The sequence below is a fragment of the Ammodytes marinus genome (assembly GCF_949987685.1).
Source record: "Ammodytes marinus genome assembly, chromosome: 10".
In the NCBI taxonomy this organism is placed as follows: domain Eukaryota; kingdom Metazoa; phylum Chordata; class Actinopteri; order Uranoscopiformes; family Ammodytidae; genus Ammodytes; species Ammodytes marinus.
Window position 1 is genome coordinate 12,605,825 of NC_137214.1, and position 16,990 is coordinate 12,622,814.

General features: G+C 40.9%; 1 protein-coding gene across 1 annotated transcript in view; it reads left to right on the forward strand.

The window, feature by feature from the left end:
• Positions 1–3,537: 3,537 nt before the first annotated feature.
• The window catches only part of ahnak (AHNAK nucleoprotein), a 34,236-nt gene continuing 20,783 nt past the window's right edge, over positions 3,538–16,990 (forward strand). The window contains exons 1-5 of the mRNA XM_080036156.1: positions 3,538–3,803; positions 11,267–11,324; positions 16,246–16,304; positions 16,452–16,605; positions 16,726–16,952. Of these exons, the coding sequence (XP_079892282.1) occupies positions 16,452–16,605; positions 16,726–16,952 (381 nt within the window). The 5' untranslated portion in view covers positions 3,538–3,803; positions 11,267–11,324; positions 16,246–16,304. The remainder of the gene's footprint in view (positions 3,804–11,266; positions 11,325–16,245; positions 16,305–16,451; positions 16,606–16,725; positions 16,953–16,990) is intronic.

Consider the following 16,990-nt stretch of genomic DNA (forward strand, 5'->3'; position numbering starts at 1 on the left):
AACAACTCAAAATTTACAAATAAAAATTTCCGACATGTAAAAAAAAAAAAAATCAGTGACCAATATAGCCACCCTTCTTTTCAATAACTGTCACAAGCCTTCCATTCATGGAGTCTGTCAGTTTCTTGATCTGTTGACGATCAACTTTTTGTGCAGCAGCAACCACAGCCTCCCAGACACTGTTCCGAGAGCTGTACTGATTTCCTTCACTGTAAATATCCTGTTTAAGCAGGGCCCACAGGTTCTCAATAGGGTTTAAGTCAGCTGAGGAAGGGGGTCATGTCATAATTTTTTCATCCTTAAGGCCTTTTTGGCTAGCCATGCAATTGAGTACTTCGATGCATGTGATGGAGCATTGTCCTGCATAAAAATCATGGTCTTCTTGAAAGATGCAGACTTTTTCCTGTACCACTGCTTGAAGAAAGTATCTTCTAGAAACTGGCAGTAGGTTTGGGAGTTGATTTTGAGGCCATCTTCAACCCGGAAAGGTCCAACTACTACTATTCTCACTTTAACAGATGAAAATAGGTGAGATGGGAAAATTTGAGTTTTTTTATTTAGTTGCAGAATAATTCTGCATACTAATAGTTGCCTAATAACAGCAAAACATATATATATTCTCGTAAGAAAGACAAAACCTCACTTTTACTTTCGTAAACATTCAGGTTTAGGTTCTTTAACATCTTGGATTGACCGAGAGCACTGTAGTTGTTCAATAATAAAATTAATCCTCAAAAATACAACTTGCCTAAACATTTTGCACACAGTGTAGACATATTTTAACCCTTTGGGATTTCTGAGGCGGGGCAACATAGCAATATTACACATTATAGAATCAGCTGTAAATGAATATAAATTAATTTACCTAAACATTATAAATGTTATAAACAAAAACTAGTTTGCAAGCCACCAGAGTGGTCGAAACAGTCAAAAGTAATGGATAAATAGTTTAAATGCATAGCTAAGAGTAAGGCAAAAACATTAAGGTAAAAGTACTGTTGAAAAAATAGCTGGGGGGGTGCTCATGGTTGAGATAAAAGTAATGGGAAAGGGTTAACTAGTTAAACGTAATGGATAACTTAATGAAATAGTTTTAAGTAATGGATAATTGTTAAATATAGCTAAACAATAATATATACGTGGTTCAAATAGCATATCAATCCAAATTAAATATATTTTCATTTAAGTTTGATAAACTATACAGAAATGTGGTTTAGAGGAGGCGGTTCTTATTACACAATAGGTATTTTGAACCTATCACGGCATTTCTCCCCTGAACGTTCTACAACAATTGTTACAATTGTTAAAATTAATGGATATATGGCCAGACCCATTAAAAACAGTTAAAAATTACATATTTGGAGTGGGTGGAGTTGAGGTTGGGTTACTTGGGCTCATGTGACAGGACTGCTGGGGTAGACAAAAAAATTGTAAATCACTACAGTAAAATATTGTTGCCGTTACAGAACTACTATCATACATTTGCATCTATAAGCCTGCAGGGGCTAATTTGCTGGCCCAATATTACCCATAATCCCAGGCAGAATCCGTCTGAGGCACCACCCATATGACTCAGTCTCAGCAACTCAACTGATGACTAATTTCTTCTTTTATTTCTTCACCACATTGAAACAGATGCACAAATTCAACATTAACATTGTAAAACTTTCAGTGATCACTTGCAATGTTTTGAGTTTTCTTAAAAAACAAGTCACAAGGTGTAGTTAATGTTGTAGGTGAGATAGGCAGGGCCCTGTTTGCTTTGGCTGGTACTGCCCTAGAGCGTGTAGAGACAAAGCCAGTGACTATGTGCAGGTTGAAACGTTTGCATGGAGGGAGGAAAACTGAAACATCATTCAGGACATTGTGGCTGTTATGTACTCTTAAATTACTTGAGATAACATTGCAGTGCAAATGGAACAGTGCCTATGAAAATAAGGGGACTTTCACTGTAAAATAAATAAATAAAAATATTTCATGTGGCTCTGTCCATTACAAAATCAGGGAACAGAGTATGATCTTATTGACAATGACTGAGATTAATATTACAATGGCTATTTGCTGCTCATGTAACAGTGGATAAAAATAACAAACCATGTGAAACATGCCGTCACAATATTGAATATATTTTAAAATCCAAAATAAAATTAAAGTTATTTAAAGGTGAAGTATGCGATTTATTTATGTTAATATAAGTGTTAAATCGCTCTTTATTCATACATTGATCATTTACATAGTGTGCGCGTTTCATAAAGCCGTTTCTCAGTCACCCGCTCTTCATGTAATCGGCAAATAAACTTTTCGGGGATCCCGAAACTGATATCCAATCACAAGAGAGAACGCTACAAACGGGCACCCGTCTCACTGCCCGTGCACGCGCAGAGCGACATATGGGTGAATGTGTATGTGCCTACAATGGCGGAGCAGGTAAAAATCCTTCCCAATGTCTTTTTTGGTGGTTATTATCATGTTTTATCACACTTACGGATCTGAGATGATGCTAGATAACTTGCTGTTTGAAGACCGCAGTGCATTAATGTGGTGACGTGGGGACGAAGGAGGGGACTGCTAACTGCAGTCAGTGACAGGAAGTTAGCTAAACTGACCATTCTGCTTACTGAACCTTTAACATAACATATGCAGCTATTACGATTCAATAATCCAGACTTGGCTCAGGTCCGACATTGGTCAAACAAGGAGATTGCGAAAATCCTGCTTTGTAAATACACACTTTGTTTTTTGAACATAAGTAAAGGATTCACTCCTGACTCATTGAGTAAATGATAACTGTGTGCCAGTTTGTGGGCGCTCGTTTATATGCTGTAATAACATGTTTATGTCATTGTCATATGATACATAACTTTTGGTGTGTCACTGTGTGTGTGTTTTATTCCTATTCCTAAATGTGATAAGAAAATGAATGAAACAACTATTTAAAACTATTGCACAGTTTCATAAAGGTAAAAAAACAAACTTTATATTATATCATAACAAGAGGTTGAAGGACATGACACACTGGATTTTGAATGTTGATCACTGTGTAAGCATTTATGCAAGGCTGCTAAATGCTGCCTCCTGTGCATGGCTGTCACTTGGGTATTATTATGTGCGTCATGTGCCTTGAATCACCCTGAAATAGTCCAAATATTGTCTTTCAGTTGTCGTTTTTTTATCAAAGATGAAGCAAAACATCTCAAAAGCCAAACATGTCCTATTGAGGTTGTTTTGTTTGTTTGAAAAATATATTATAAGGCAATCACTCACTGCTAGTTGCTCACTTTGACGGACATTTGATGGAAGCACTGACTGCTGGTAAAATATTGGCGATAAATGTTAGTACTTGGATATTTAATGTAACTCTTTTATAGTGAATTAACTTGTCTTTTTAAAGTTTATGTTGGGTTACTTTTGCTATTGCATTTCATTGGAGCACTCCCTGTGAAGCAGTGGGTGGTCCTACTGCTGCTGAGAACCACTCCCCAGCACACCCCTCCCTCTGCAGACCAGGAGCCCTACCCAGCTCCCTGCCCAACCACTCTGCTCAGCCCGGAGGAGCAGCCACACAGCAGAAAAAAAAAGAAGTTTAAATCAACTCAGAGAAGAGGAGGGACGGAGAGAGAGGGGGAAAGAAAACGCCCTGGAAACTTGATCGAAATAGAGGAAAAAAGTGAGAGAATCCTTACACATTGCAAAGCTGTGACTGGAAGAAGAGCTTTTCTTGGGCTGGGGAGAAGGGGAGAGGACACGTTTTCAAGGATGCTCAAGGTGGTGTGAGGCTTCTCGGGCGCACAGACTGCGCACAGGTAATGATGCACTTTTTTCTGTTTCTTACTTTGAGTGAATGGGTTTTTTAACTGTGTTTCTGAACTTATTTTTATTTCTATATGTCAAAAGAAAAAGCAAATAATTCACGATAACTTTGCCGAAGTTGAAACAACTGATTTGCAATGTGTCAAAGTTTCCCATCCTGGAAAATTCCAATTGGTGCTGCTCGTAGTGCGTGTGTTAATCGGTGGTTCATTTCCAGTGACTTTGTCCTACTTTATAACATGTGTTTATCTCCCCTGGAAGCATATGTTGTTTTTCTTCAAGAAAAGCTTTGCTATAGGGAAGTTTTCTATATAGAGAAAACACTGCATACTTTTACCAAAGTGTTTTTCTGTAAAAGTGGTAATTATTCTGTGTTATCATCATCTCAAGTTTAAGAAACTGTTTTAAAATAGAGCAGGACATGAGAGGTGGGTGTGTACCCACAGCTACCACATGAATGCAGAGGAGTTGACTGGAGTTGCGCACTTCACTTTTTCTCAAGTGGAAACAAAGGTTGTTATCCAATGTGCATAAAAGTGCTGCACCCACTGTTGTTCATATGATTTAAGTCTATTGAGATACAAACGTTAAAAAACCTAAAACCACTATTTCGTTTGTGTAGGGATTTGACTATTTCAGAGTGTGGATGTCTTTGTCATACACATAATCCCAACACGTTTGGATAGACAATTTATTTGTTTTGGAGTACTGGGATATCACACTGCAGTTGAAAGTTGACTAGAAGAAGCCAAGGTTGATCATGTTAATATTATATTTCATGGAGTTTATCTTATCTTTCCACGTCCTTTGCTGAGAATTTGAAGTTTAAAAAGTAAAGGTCCATCTCTGTGAGAGCCGGCAGCAACTAGCTAGGGTGTGGATTCCTCCCTTTCACCTCCCTCCACCCTCTCGTTTTTTTTCTCCCTCTCTTCCTGCTTCGCTGTCTCCTCACAGAGGCACACCCTTTACAGTAAAAAAAAAAACCCATACATGCTGCTGACAAGTCATCGCAGTGGGTCAACTCACCCTCCCCCACCCATCCAAACACGTCCTAAAGTCTGGGTGTTACAACAACATATATGTGTATTACAGTGTATCCACTGAAATGTACTGTGATGTATCATTATAAGGGATATGGAACAATAGAAAACCTTGGTTTTTTTGATGCAGTCTGCTTTTTTGGAATGCAGTGAACTTGTCTGAAGGTCCTTGATATGATAGGCCCTCCTCCTTTCCTGCCAGTGTTGCATTTCAGACAGTTGGAAACTATCACTGTTCGCATGTATCTTTTTTTTGTGACGTACTTACTTGGTAATACTTGGAACACAGAAAGATTTTGCCTGTTTTTTTTTTTGCTCTTACCTCGGGTCTCTTAACCTGGGCTCCGGGCCAGGGTGTGCAGGGGAGGAGAGAGAGGGGAGGAGGAGGGGGAGAAGGAAGGAGGGAGGACAGAGGGGAAAAGAGAGTGAAGGAGTGAGTTAGAGAGGGGGGATGGGCGGGACGGGGGCGAGGAGGGGAGTAATGGAATGTGGTGGTTTGGAAAGACAAGCTAATTGAAACCAGGTTTGAGGCATGGAGGGGGAATCTTAGAGTTCGCACATTGGGATAAAGAGAGAAAAGCATTTTTATCTGCCTAAAGAAGTTGAGAGAGGCTGTTTTTTTCTGCGTATAATCAACCAAATATAACTAAAGTACAAACAAGCATCTTTTCCAGGTGTGGTTCAAACTAAAAGCCTTGCATAGGGTCTGCTCTCAGTTGGTATGATGTATCGTAGGTGTGCATTTCTGAAGTTTTTGAAAAAGGCAGACCTGACATAACCTTTTGTTGAATCTCAGTTGAAAGTAAAATGTGTCCGTGTGTAGTTGCCTGTCCTCGAGAACTCCCTCCTGCCACACCCAAAAGTCATTTCAGCGGAGTGTTAGGGAGAACTGCTTCTCGCTCAGCTTTGCGCAGTATTCTCTACAATGCGCACTTAACTCATGTTGAGCGCCCCCGGGTTGGAAACGTCTGTCATTTTTCAAATTGCTCTTGTCAAGGTGATTGATTGTGACACAGGCTGCCTGAAACGCCAAATGGTGACACAGTGCTAAAATGCCATTGAGACTGTCACTTAAGTTATGTTTATTATTTAAAAATTTTACATGTTCTACTTTAAGGCATGAAGTTGCCTGCTGTTTTTATATGTGTAGAATTTTGCTCCAGGCAAGGGTATGGGCTTTAACAAACATGATGATATTGAAGATATATTTCAGTTGCTGAGGCAACCAGAACTGGTTCCTCATTGCCTGCAGCTCTAACGCTTGTCGGTTAACACGGCCTCATCTCTGCCTTGGGCGGTTTGTTATCCTAAATACATCCACTGTCCACAAATGCAGCAGTACAGAGGCTACATTATGTTGTAACCTGAAGTAATGTAGGCCATTTGGAATTCCAAAAAAAACACTGAAATGTTTTAGAGGCTTCGTTGATCAAATCTTGCTCAGCCGTCATACAAGCCCACTTTGGCAGTTCACAAACTGCCTTTCATGTTGATCTTCTTGCAGTTTGCCACCCACGTGACAACAAGCATCTCTGCTAGCCTGAAGAAAAGGACTTGTTTCATGACAGTTTGGAGTCTTAGCTCGACCATGTTAAGATATTTATCACTTCGCTCATATACCAAAACCGCATTATATCCTTCCTTTCGTGTTGACAGACGAGAGCAGTGGTGTTACTCAGCGGTGCCCTTGGAAACGGAAAGAAACCGGTCTCTAGCGCACTTCCTCTGTCATTTCCTCATGGGTTTGTTGAGTGGGTGGTTGGATGGGGGGACAGCATCGAGGGGCGAAGAGAGGGAGGTGGATGTAGTGAATACGCTTAAAAGGGGGAGGGTGATTGCAATCTCCTGAAGCTAATGTTTTTTCACACTTGGCTTTCATTTAGAGCTGAGCTCTCGGACATCCCTACATTACCAGCAGACTCACTGAAGTTGCACCCTAGAGATTGGTTGACTACACCAATATGTCAATTTGTAGATACACAACTGTTCCACTAAGGGAAGTTTAGTGTTCCTTCAGCTGCAAATGAACATCTAACTGTAGTGTGCGATTTTAGAAAGTCTCTCTAGGCAATCCAGCCAACAGCCACACCCTTCTCATCCATCCAGTGCTATTCTGGAATGTTACAGCACATCCCCAGTATTCTCTGGGAAGCACCTATCATTAGCATTGCTCGCCTTGTTGTTGAGAAATAGTGATTCGAGAGGTATGATCTGACAGTCATCACATTATTGCACTGTAAGTCACACCCAGGCACATGCATGCAATTTAGACGTGTTGTAGCTTCAAGCTCAGTGGGACTCTAGCGGGGGTGTGAATCACTCATCTGATAAGCCAAATAACTTTCCCCACTGCTCTGCCAAACATCTGCTATACGAAAGCATACAAAAACAACACATCTTACATAACTTTTGCCCATACTGCACAGCCCACCTGTCCCCCGCTAACCGTCTGGTCCACACCCCAGACCCCACAAAAGCCGTTGTGTTGCCCTCCTCAAGGAATGACACACGGCATCTGTTACAAACACTCTGTTTGGAGCGAGGCAGCCAAAATGTCAGGGCAGCAGGGCTTGGAATGTAATTTCAGAAATACATTTAGCTTTGTTTAGGTTTTCTTTATCTGGCACACAATACTCAAGGATGGCCAACGTCACAATCTAACACTCTCTCTCTCTCTGGCTCTAAACAGCTCTGTGCCACTGGTGTGATTGACATGTTATGTATGAACACATAGCCTCATTCTTCAAGTTCTACAGCTAAGGAAGTTTTATGTCCATGTGTACATTCTCCTGCTCCTGGTTACCATGTAGCCCTTCTCCTAACCTTCTTGTCTCCTGCTCAATGAATCAACTTGCATTTGTTCTTGTTAAAACAGAAGCCGTGGAAGAATGAAACCAACACTGACTAAATCGGCAAAATAACTTAAGTTTAAGTTACATATTGTGGAATATATGGCCCATGTAAGGTTGCTATTGATGTCTGTTAACCTCATGTGATATTGTATTAATGTGGCAAACATGTACACTTTGTGTCCTAGTTACACGTTATTTCAGATCAAAATTTGCATTCTCAACCTCAAACTATTATTCTGCAGTGTGGCACGGTTTCTCTTCATTATATATTTTTCTCTATTTGTCCAATGTTCTTGGCTCTGAAACCGCCCTAGGCACCACCCCAGGATCACTTCTTATTTCAGCAATTGCCAAAATTCTTAGTTTCATTTTTGCAAAAATGGTAGTGTTTTTGCATAGCCCAATAGTACAGCCTCAGTGGGATTTGAAGGCCCACAAAAACAACAGTTCATGGACATGGAAATGTTCTTCTTAAAATCTTAGCGCATAAGGAAAAAATGAAAGTAACCCTGGGAGAGGAAATCCAAAGTGAGATCCTCCCTTCTTGGATGTCGAGGGGTGTAATAGAGAACAATGAGTAATGACAGGAGCTGTGAGTTATCTGATACTTACCACCCCACACGGCATACACATTTTTTTTATTTTTTTTAACTGTCCTTATGTGAACATTGGTTTTTCATTTAAGATCAGGACATAGTTGAAGTGTTTTTTCAATGCAACCCCTTGTGTTGTCTGTGATCGTCTAGTTTCCTTCAGTTTTTCCATTCTGTGCTTGACTCCTGCCAAAGTCACAATGGTTTTAATCAGCAGCAGGCCATGTTGGCGTCAGTGGGCAGGCTTTGGTCTTGTGTAGGACTTGTGGTTTGGTTTGGGGCTATGTGGACTATGGAGTGCAGAAAAGAACCATTTATTTTGATGTGCATTCCTTGTATATGCGTCACACATGCATTGCCTTATCTAAGTTATTTTTTAAGGGAAGAGTGAACCTTCGCCGGGGCCTGCGCTGTCTCGATTTGTGTGTGTGTGTTGTACTTTCTCTGTCACACTACAATGAAAACAGAGGAACAGGGAGTCTATTCTGTTTTGACAGCAATACTGATTTGGTCACTGCGCCCTCTCTCTCCCTCTTTCCCTCTCTGGACTAAGGCCTTTTTATTTGCTCATAATCAAATCTTATCGCTCACCCACCCGCTTGCACCACTGTGCCTGATTCACTTTGAGCTTTAATCATTGTCACACCGCTCCTGTTTTCTGTTTTGCAAAATTGATTGGATTTCGCAATCAACCCGATTCATTGATTGGATTTTGCCATCTTCTTGATTCATTGACTACAGCCGCTTTGATCGGTTTCCAGCATGCCGTGACCTCTTTAGGCAAACAACTACGACATCTTAACAGTCCAGGTATGTGCCCTGAAGGCTTAGAAGAGGCAGGGAGGAAATTGATAGCTGTTGGGTGTAAAGTGCTGTTTGTAATATCTATCTGGTGGTGCATATGCAGACAGCAACAATGATGGATGGTGAAAAAGGAATCCCTTCAGCTGATTCTGTGTTTTCTTCTTAGTGTTCATTCGAAGGTGTGCATTTCAGTGTGCCATTAAATGTGCATATCCGAGTACAAAGTGCTGTTTTTGGTTTACTTCAGCAGGACCTGGAGGTTGGGGACTGTGAGGTGGACTTCCTATGGGGGGTGGTGGGGAGGCACTCAGGCAGAGTTGAGGGTGGGCGACATAGAATGGCGCTGGAGTCAGAAAGAAAGAGGACATTTCTTTAGAGTTAGTCACCGTGGGGAGAGGCTGGGCTGCCTTCCAGCTGGCCTGACAGCTCTAGCAAGGAATGTGTGTGACTGGAGGCCTGGGTGGGGCTGTGTGCACTGAGCTGCTCCCTCTGCAAGCAGAGCGCGGAGGCAAGGCAACGGGATCCACCTCGTGGTGTGGTACTTTCTACTGTTTTGATTTCCCTTTACGCACTGTTGGTGACCACGCGTCACCTTTGTGTATGTGTGCGTGTCTGTGTGTGTGTGTATGTGTGTGTGTGTGTGGTGATTATCTGTGCGGTCTCACTAAAGTACAGAGAAAAAAAATGTGGGGCAGCCAGTCTCTTATCTGTTTGAGGTTATGTGCTCAGATATGGCCATTCTGAAACATTCCACTTGCATGAGACTAGTTTTGTATTTCACAAGCATCCCTTTTGATCTCCCGTACCCTTCATCTACTTGGTGTGGGCTTCTGTGATCCAGGCAGAAACTCTCTGACATTATCTCTAGATTGATATTTGTGCTTTGTCATTCTGTCATCCCTTTACCTGAATGACTTCCGTCATGGCAGTCTGATTAATATGTCTCTGTAACAAGAGTATGGGGTAGAGAGTGTACACAGCTGCTGGCATAAGTCTCCCTACACAAACATAATGACAACCACATACTGGCCACCATTATCCCAGCTATGTCCCATCTATTTCAGTGTAGGATCCGTTCAAAAAGGCAGTAGACAACAATGCATTCTTAGGCAAAACTTTACAAAAGTTGTACAATCTTTGTGCAAATGTTGCATGGTTTTAAGGAGCATGTTTACTCACTTTCTGTCAATTACATTGAGTGTTTAGCTCATGCATTTAAAATAATACTGTTTAGAAATGGTCTCAATACCAGTTATTAGGCATGCTTTTCAACAAAATGACGAGCAATTTAGTTTATTGAGTGTGGGGGGACTGGGGAGGGGAAGGTTAATGACGGGGTTGGACAGCCTGTCTCAAAGGAGTTTTACTGAGGGACATGTTCCCACTGGTAGATGTATGTCTGTACACAAATCAAGTCTGGTTCTGTTTGTACTAGGACTGACAAAGACTAGGCTTTGTTTCACAATACGCCGGTGGGTTGGAGCAATGATCCTGGAAGATTTTGGGCTAGTCACAGCGGGTAAAAGTCAGATTGACTTGGAATGCAAAATGACACAATCCATCCGATGAACACAGTTGCTACAACAATATTGTATTGCTATGTTGGCTTACGTGTACGCCCATTTATGCTTTTATACCACAGTGGTGTTATACTTTACGCCTTTGGCAGTGCAGTGTTGTCTCACGCTCATCAATGAAACATCAGCAGAGGAATTCACAGGCATATTTTAGAAGACATTGCCTGGACAGATTGTGAATACTTTGTCTGTCTTCTCATCTGCAAACTAGTTTTTATCTATTTACCAAAAGGGAGTCTTTTGCTTCATTACTTTTCAGGGTCAATACTGCAACCATTGGCTGGTAAACCTTGCAGGCTGAAATAAGTAAATCCAGAATGTAAACATAGTATATGGGGCTATGTGTGTTATGACACACCATTTTAAGGCTACAGTGGCATGTCTGCAAGGAACAGGTTTTGCAACTGACACATGATTTGTGTTGTGCATACAAGAGCAGCATGATCAGCAGCATGATGAAGTTTATTTTGAAAGGGACCTATATAGAATTAAATAACGTATTATTATATTTATTAGTTTCATTATTTTCTAAAGAGATTTTTAATTATATTCACTAAATATTAATCGTGTTTCTGTTTTTCTTTCAACAGAAGTCAAGAAACTGCAGCAACAGACTGAAGCCCTTGGCCTTTGCTTGAGCAATCTGAGGTAAGTGTCCTGTGACAAAATGCAAGAAATCCACACAACAGATTCTGCGACTTTGCAAGTAACAGGGTAGAAAGCTAAGGGCCAGTTTCACAGACATGGATTAAGCCTAGTCCTGGACTAAATGGAATTTTGAATGGAGATTGTCCATTGAAAGTACAATTAATCCAGAATAGGCTTAATCCATGTCTGCAAAACCGCCCCTTAATGTATTATTCCCATCTAGTGAGTGTCACTTTACAACAGTGTTCTATTATACAGCCGGACACCAAACGTCTGTAGGAATGTTTGTTGCAAAGCCTCCTTTGAACGTGAAAGGTCATACCATCACCATTCTGCTTTGAACGACCTGCCTTGGGGAAACCTGACACTTTGCTGCTTCTGCCCCCCCGTGACCCGTCTTTGCACTCCTCCTTCCTCCCCCCAGACACCACCTGTTCCGCGCGAAACCCTTTTTTCCCTTCCTATGAAACAACCCTGTCAAAGGCCTTCGAAGCTCACACTGTTTTGTAGTCGGCAGCTGTGGACAATTTATTCCTTAGGAGTGGAGGGAAAAGCTTGCAAACGAAGCAATAGCAAGCCCAAACCATATGCAGGCCAAAGGCAGGCCATAAAAGAGGCGGATCCAGAAATGCTCTGTGGTCGCACTCTAGTTAGCAGCAGCTTTTGTCTGACTGGCTGTCCCCGCATCCCCCCTTGCTCCACTCACATACCAGGCCATAATAAAACATGATAGATAAACAGACTCGTCTGCTTCCCTTTGCCCTAATTTCCAAAATGGTTCCCTTTAACTGAACTTCTAAAATAATTAGTCCACATGTTCTTCAAAAAGGCTTTTGGTGAAATCAGTAATGATATTAAAAAATGTGACATCAGGCATGTCACTCTCAGGAATGTCAAAGAAATTAAATGGGGGAAAAAACAGATGACTGGTTGATTGTCATGTTGCCTGGTTGCTTTGAATCACAGACCGGCTGCCGGTCTTATGATCCCAAGAAGAGAGGCTTACTTATTTAGCATCTGCTTACAACACAATCCATATAATCAAATCATCTGATCGTATTCATTTCAATTGCTCTATTTCCAAAATAGGTTATGCTATGTTTGGGCATATTCTAAGCTTGTAAAGGAGGGGTTTGTTGTGAGCCTGAGTTTGATAAAGAATGAAGTAAGAGGTTGAAGTATGTAAATACTCAGGATAACCCTATGGTAGCAGCTAAGGGGACTTTTCAGTGACAGCCCCATATTTCCATTTCTCCTTGTCTGTATTACCCCCTCTTACTGTTAAATTATAGGCTACCATTCCACAGACAAGTTTCACAACCATTTCCTCCCAGCCTTTCCACAAGTTCCTTCCTTCCCTCCAAGTTCCCTCCTATCTAGCTTCTCCCTGCTTGCTGCCAGAAATATGTCAAAGCTGTGAGAACAAGGATAGCGCAAATTGTTCACTCTCGATTATGGAGAGCCTCGGAGCTATAGGGTGAAATGCAGGAGGTGAAAAAGATGTTTATATATTAAAGGTGATAATGTGTAAAGATAGATTGATGATTGATAGGGGAGTAAAACAAAGACTAGGGAAACCAGAGAGTTGTATCCTGAGGTTATCCCTTTGAGTGAGAGATGGAGAAATAAATAAATAAACTGTTTTCTTTGCTAATTTTTGTGAACGCATGGAGTTGTCTTCCCCTTCCCTCTGTGAGCCTGTTTTCTTTCTATAAACCAATCCAGCCAACAATAATATGTACTTTGCTTTAGAGTTAAAATTCTTCATTATCACTGCCCCCTGTCAAACGGTACATAGTTCTATGCAACGTCAACAAGCCTCTGACAAGCATGTGGAAGGAAAAAAGGGAGGGAACCAAGATCATGTGAAATTTCTGTCTGCTATTTTTATCAGTTTTTATTGACTGAATGAAGAGAGGAGGTGGATGTGTAAAAGGAGACGCATTGTGACCCATGGGGAAAAAACAATTATTTTGATTCGGTCTAAATACTCTCTGACTGGGATCAGAAGGGTCTTCTCAAGACACTATAAATGGCAGTGGCATTTGACATGAGTGGAATTTGATCTACATGAGTTAATTAGGTAAAGCTGGGTCTTTGGCACTGCAAACTGCCTTGCTTGTCCCCTCCATTCAGTTGTGTTTGATGCATATAGTGTTGCAATGCTTGGGGTCTTGACAGATTCACGTTACCAGCTTCAGGCAGTTCACACTGACAGAGACAATGAGGCAGAAAGAGGGAGAAGGAATAGAAGTAATGAAAAGAGAGAGAGGGGGGGGGGGTGTTCAAGTTGTATATGCCTGCGAAGAGTTGCCGTCATCTTTGGCATAAACACCATCCCTATTTGTGGTATTGTCACTCTCAGTGGCTCTGGCCCTTGTTATTCAGTCCTGACAGTGTGCAAAAGGCTATTTTAGAGAGAGAGAGAGAGAGAGAGAGAGAGAGAGAGTGTGTGTGTGTGAGAGAGAGAGAGAGAGAGAGAGAGAGAGAGAGGGCTTAATATTACCTCAAAGCATTGCATGCATTTTCAAGTATTCTCATTCACACAGGACCAGTCTATTTATTGTCTTGCGTTAATTACCACATTGCACGTTGTATGCCCTTCGACAGGGTACAGCAAACTAGGGAGACCAGTTTGCAAATCCCTCTGCATTCCAAACTGTCTGTTTTTCTAATGCTCTTCCACACACCCTAACTTTCACACACATATTGCTCTGTTAATGGTTGGGGTAAAAATAAGTCAGGATACAAAATGTTCCCTCCCTCTCACACACCCACACATACACAAAGTTGACAACATGCACCGTCTAACATCACAACATTATTACTAACTAGACGTAGCATCAGTGTTGTCTTCTCTAAGTTTAAAAAATATTGTACTGTATATTGGCAGTGTGTGTGAGTGACAGATGGCCGTTGACCAAGTGATGCTTGTTACCGGCCCTTTTGAAACAGCTGTTCATTTATCTTTACCTCAGGTTCCTCTTGTTCCCAGCAAGTTGTTATCTTGCAGAACAGTATGGCAGCTTCAGTCAATGGGGACGGAATGTCTGTCCTGCTGCTGTAGTTGTTTATATTACATAATAACTATTTGTTATTTACAGTGGTGCAACATATTACGCAAAATGTGTAACTGTAGTATCTATTTATCAGATTTACAATATTTTGCCAGAGAGATAAAAAAAAAGGTGAGGATGTAAAGCCAGGAAAAACATTTGTGTCAAGTTCTTTCTAAGTCAGTTTTCCTATAAAGTGACTTTAGTTTAGACTGTAAAGGCCTTTACTCAGACCTTAAATTGTTGTTTATGATTACATGTAAATCAAGCTTCACAACTAAAAACCTTGCATTGTCCATCCATTTATTCCTCCACCTAACTGACTTCTTAATTTTTCTCAATCAACATGTTACAGCCCTCCCCTCCCCCAAATTAAGGCCTTCACTGACCACCCTGCGTTGTATCTTGCGATGTTAAAAATTGGAGTACAGTGACAGGAATACACCACAGTCTTCTTTCAAGTTGCCATTTCTCTGGTTGTCATGTCCAGAACATAAAAAAAACAGGCACCCAGTCACCACTATGACTCACATCCTGTTTCTTCTGAGCCAACCTGTTGATAAGCTTATGTTACTTATACTGGCTGATTTAAGAAAAATAGCAGATTTTTCAAATAAATGCAAAGTTATCACGTAGAAATCATTGGTGGCTAGCTGGAGACATGTGGCTTAAACAGATTTGTGTAATTGAAGATGTGGGTTGTTGAGAGTTATGTATTTATGAAACGGTGTGTTGCAGGACAGTGGATAGGACAGGTCAGTGTATTTGAAGAGGAAGGTCTCACTCAAACTAATGTTAACAAACTTGATTGCCTTTGTGATGTTTTCAAATGTGTTTACTACAGTGCACATTAAGAGTTACAGGAAAGCTAAACATTTTGGAAATTGGCTACATATAGTGGATGGTTGCATCATCGTTTGCTATTTAAAAGGGATTCTGTGTAATCGTCAGAGATATCTAGTAAAGTCTAATGACCAGAACCAATTATTATAATGGTATTTGCTATTGAGTATACTTTCAAGATCTTCAACTCTGTGAGGCATTGTTATTAAAAAATACAATTACAAGAAATGTATGGTCAACCTAGATCCAAAGTGATATGTATGTAGCAAATAACCAACAATATAAGGACCCTGATGGACAGTATGTTTGTGAGCATAAGCAAATGTGAATCTTTTAGTATTGGACTATTTTTTGTGGATGTGCAGTTGTGTTAGAATATATATAAAACTCTTTATTGTCATTGCACCGAATACTACAACAAAATGTGATGTGCACCACCTAAAACAATGTGTGCTGTATGTTTTACCGTGTATTGCTGCAATTTCTGTGTGTTTTCATAAAGTAAGACAGCTTTAACCAGCATTGCTCTGTCTATTGATATTGGAGTTGAGGTGTGGATGCAGGATTGGACTGCTTTTCTTAGGGCAGGGTGTGGTCTGACTTCAACCAAATTTCCAAAACATGGAGTGCCCAAAAAGGGCTGATGGTTTGCTCGTTGTTTTGGGGGGTGGACTCTAAAAGTGCTTTAACACCATCTAGTGTTCACTATTGGGCCCTACAAGCCACACTTACTTACAGAGCGGGGTTTGGCAACTGTTGAATTCATGCACACACACACACACACACACACACACACACACACACACACACACACACACACACACACACACACACACACACACACACACACACACACACACACACACACACACACACACACACACACACACACACACACACACACACACACACACACACACAAATGAATTAGTCACAAAATAAAGTATTTTGAGAAAATAAACTGATGGCTTTATTTGTCATAATTTTGTCTGAATGATAATTATTATATTTTCTTTGTGCAGGAAAACCAAGATTGAGTTTCCACCACACCAAGACTAAAATAGAGAAAAGCAAAAACAAGGTACTTGTAAAATTAAAGTCCCAATAAATCCCTTGTACTTTCCACATGTCATTCAGTTTATCTGTGTGCATATCAATATCCTGTATGTTATTGCCAGCTACCTTGTTTTGTTTTTCATAAACCCTTTATTTGTATGGTTATCAACAGATGGCTGAAGAAGAGGAAACCAGGGAGGTGCTCTTTCCAGATTGGGAGGGTCCAGACAAAACTGGCTTGACCATTGAACGGCATGATGGGGAGATCTTTGTTAAGGAGGTGAAAGGAGAGTCACCTGCAGCACGGTCTGGACAAGTATATGAAGGTAGTAATTGGCTTCTTCTTTTTTTCAACTCAACAAGGATGTAGTAGGATATGTATCTACATTTACTGATCTCTAGTATTCCTAATATATAGTTTGCTGCTGTCTTGACATAAATCATAGGTGACCAGATTGTGGGTGCCACAGTCTACTTTGATAACATGAGCTCAGAAGAAACAGCTGAGCTATTAAAGACATTGAACCGCCACAAGGTTGGACTGAAACTACAAAACAAAGGCGACAAATCCCCTTGCTACTCACCCTTGAGTACACCATGTCGTTCACCAATGGGCACCCTGACATGGGAAGGGAAGACCCGGTTTGGAGGTTCCAATCCAGACATCCTCCTTGTAAGTTATTTGGGTAAATTATATGATCATTGTTTTTT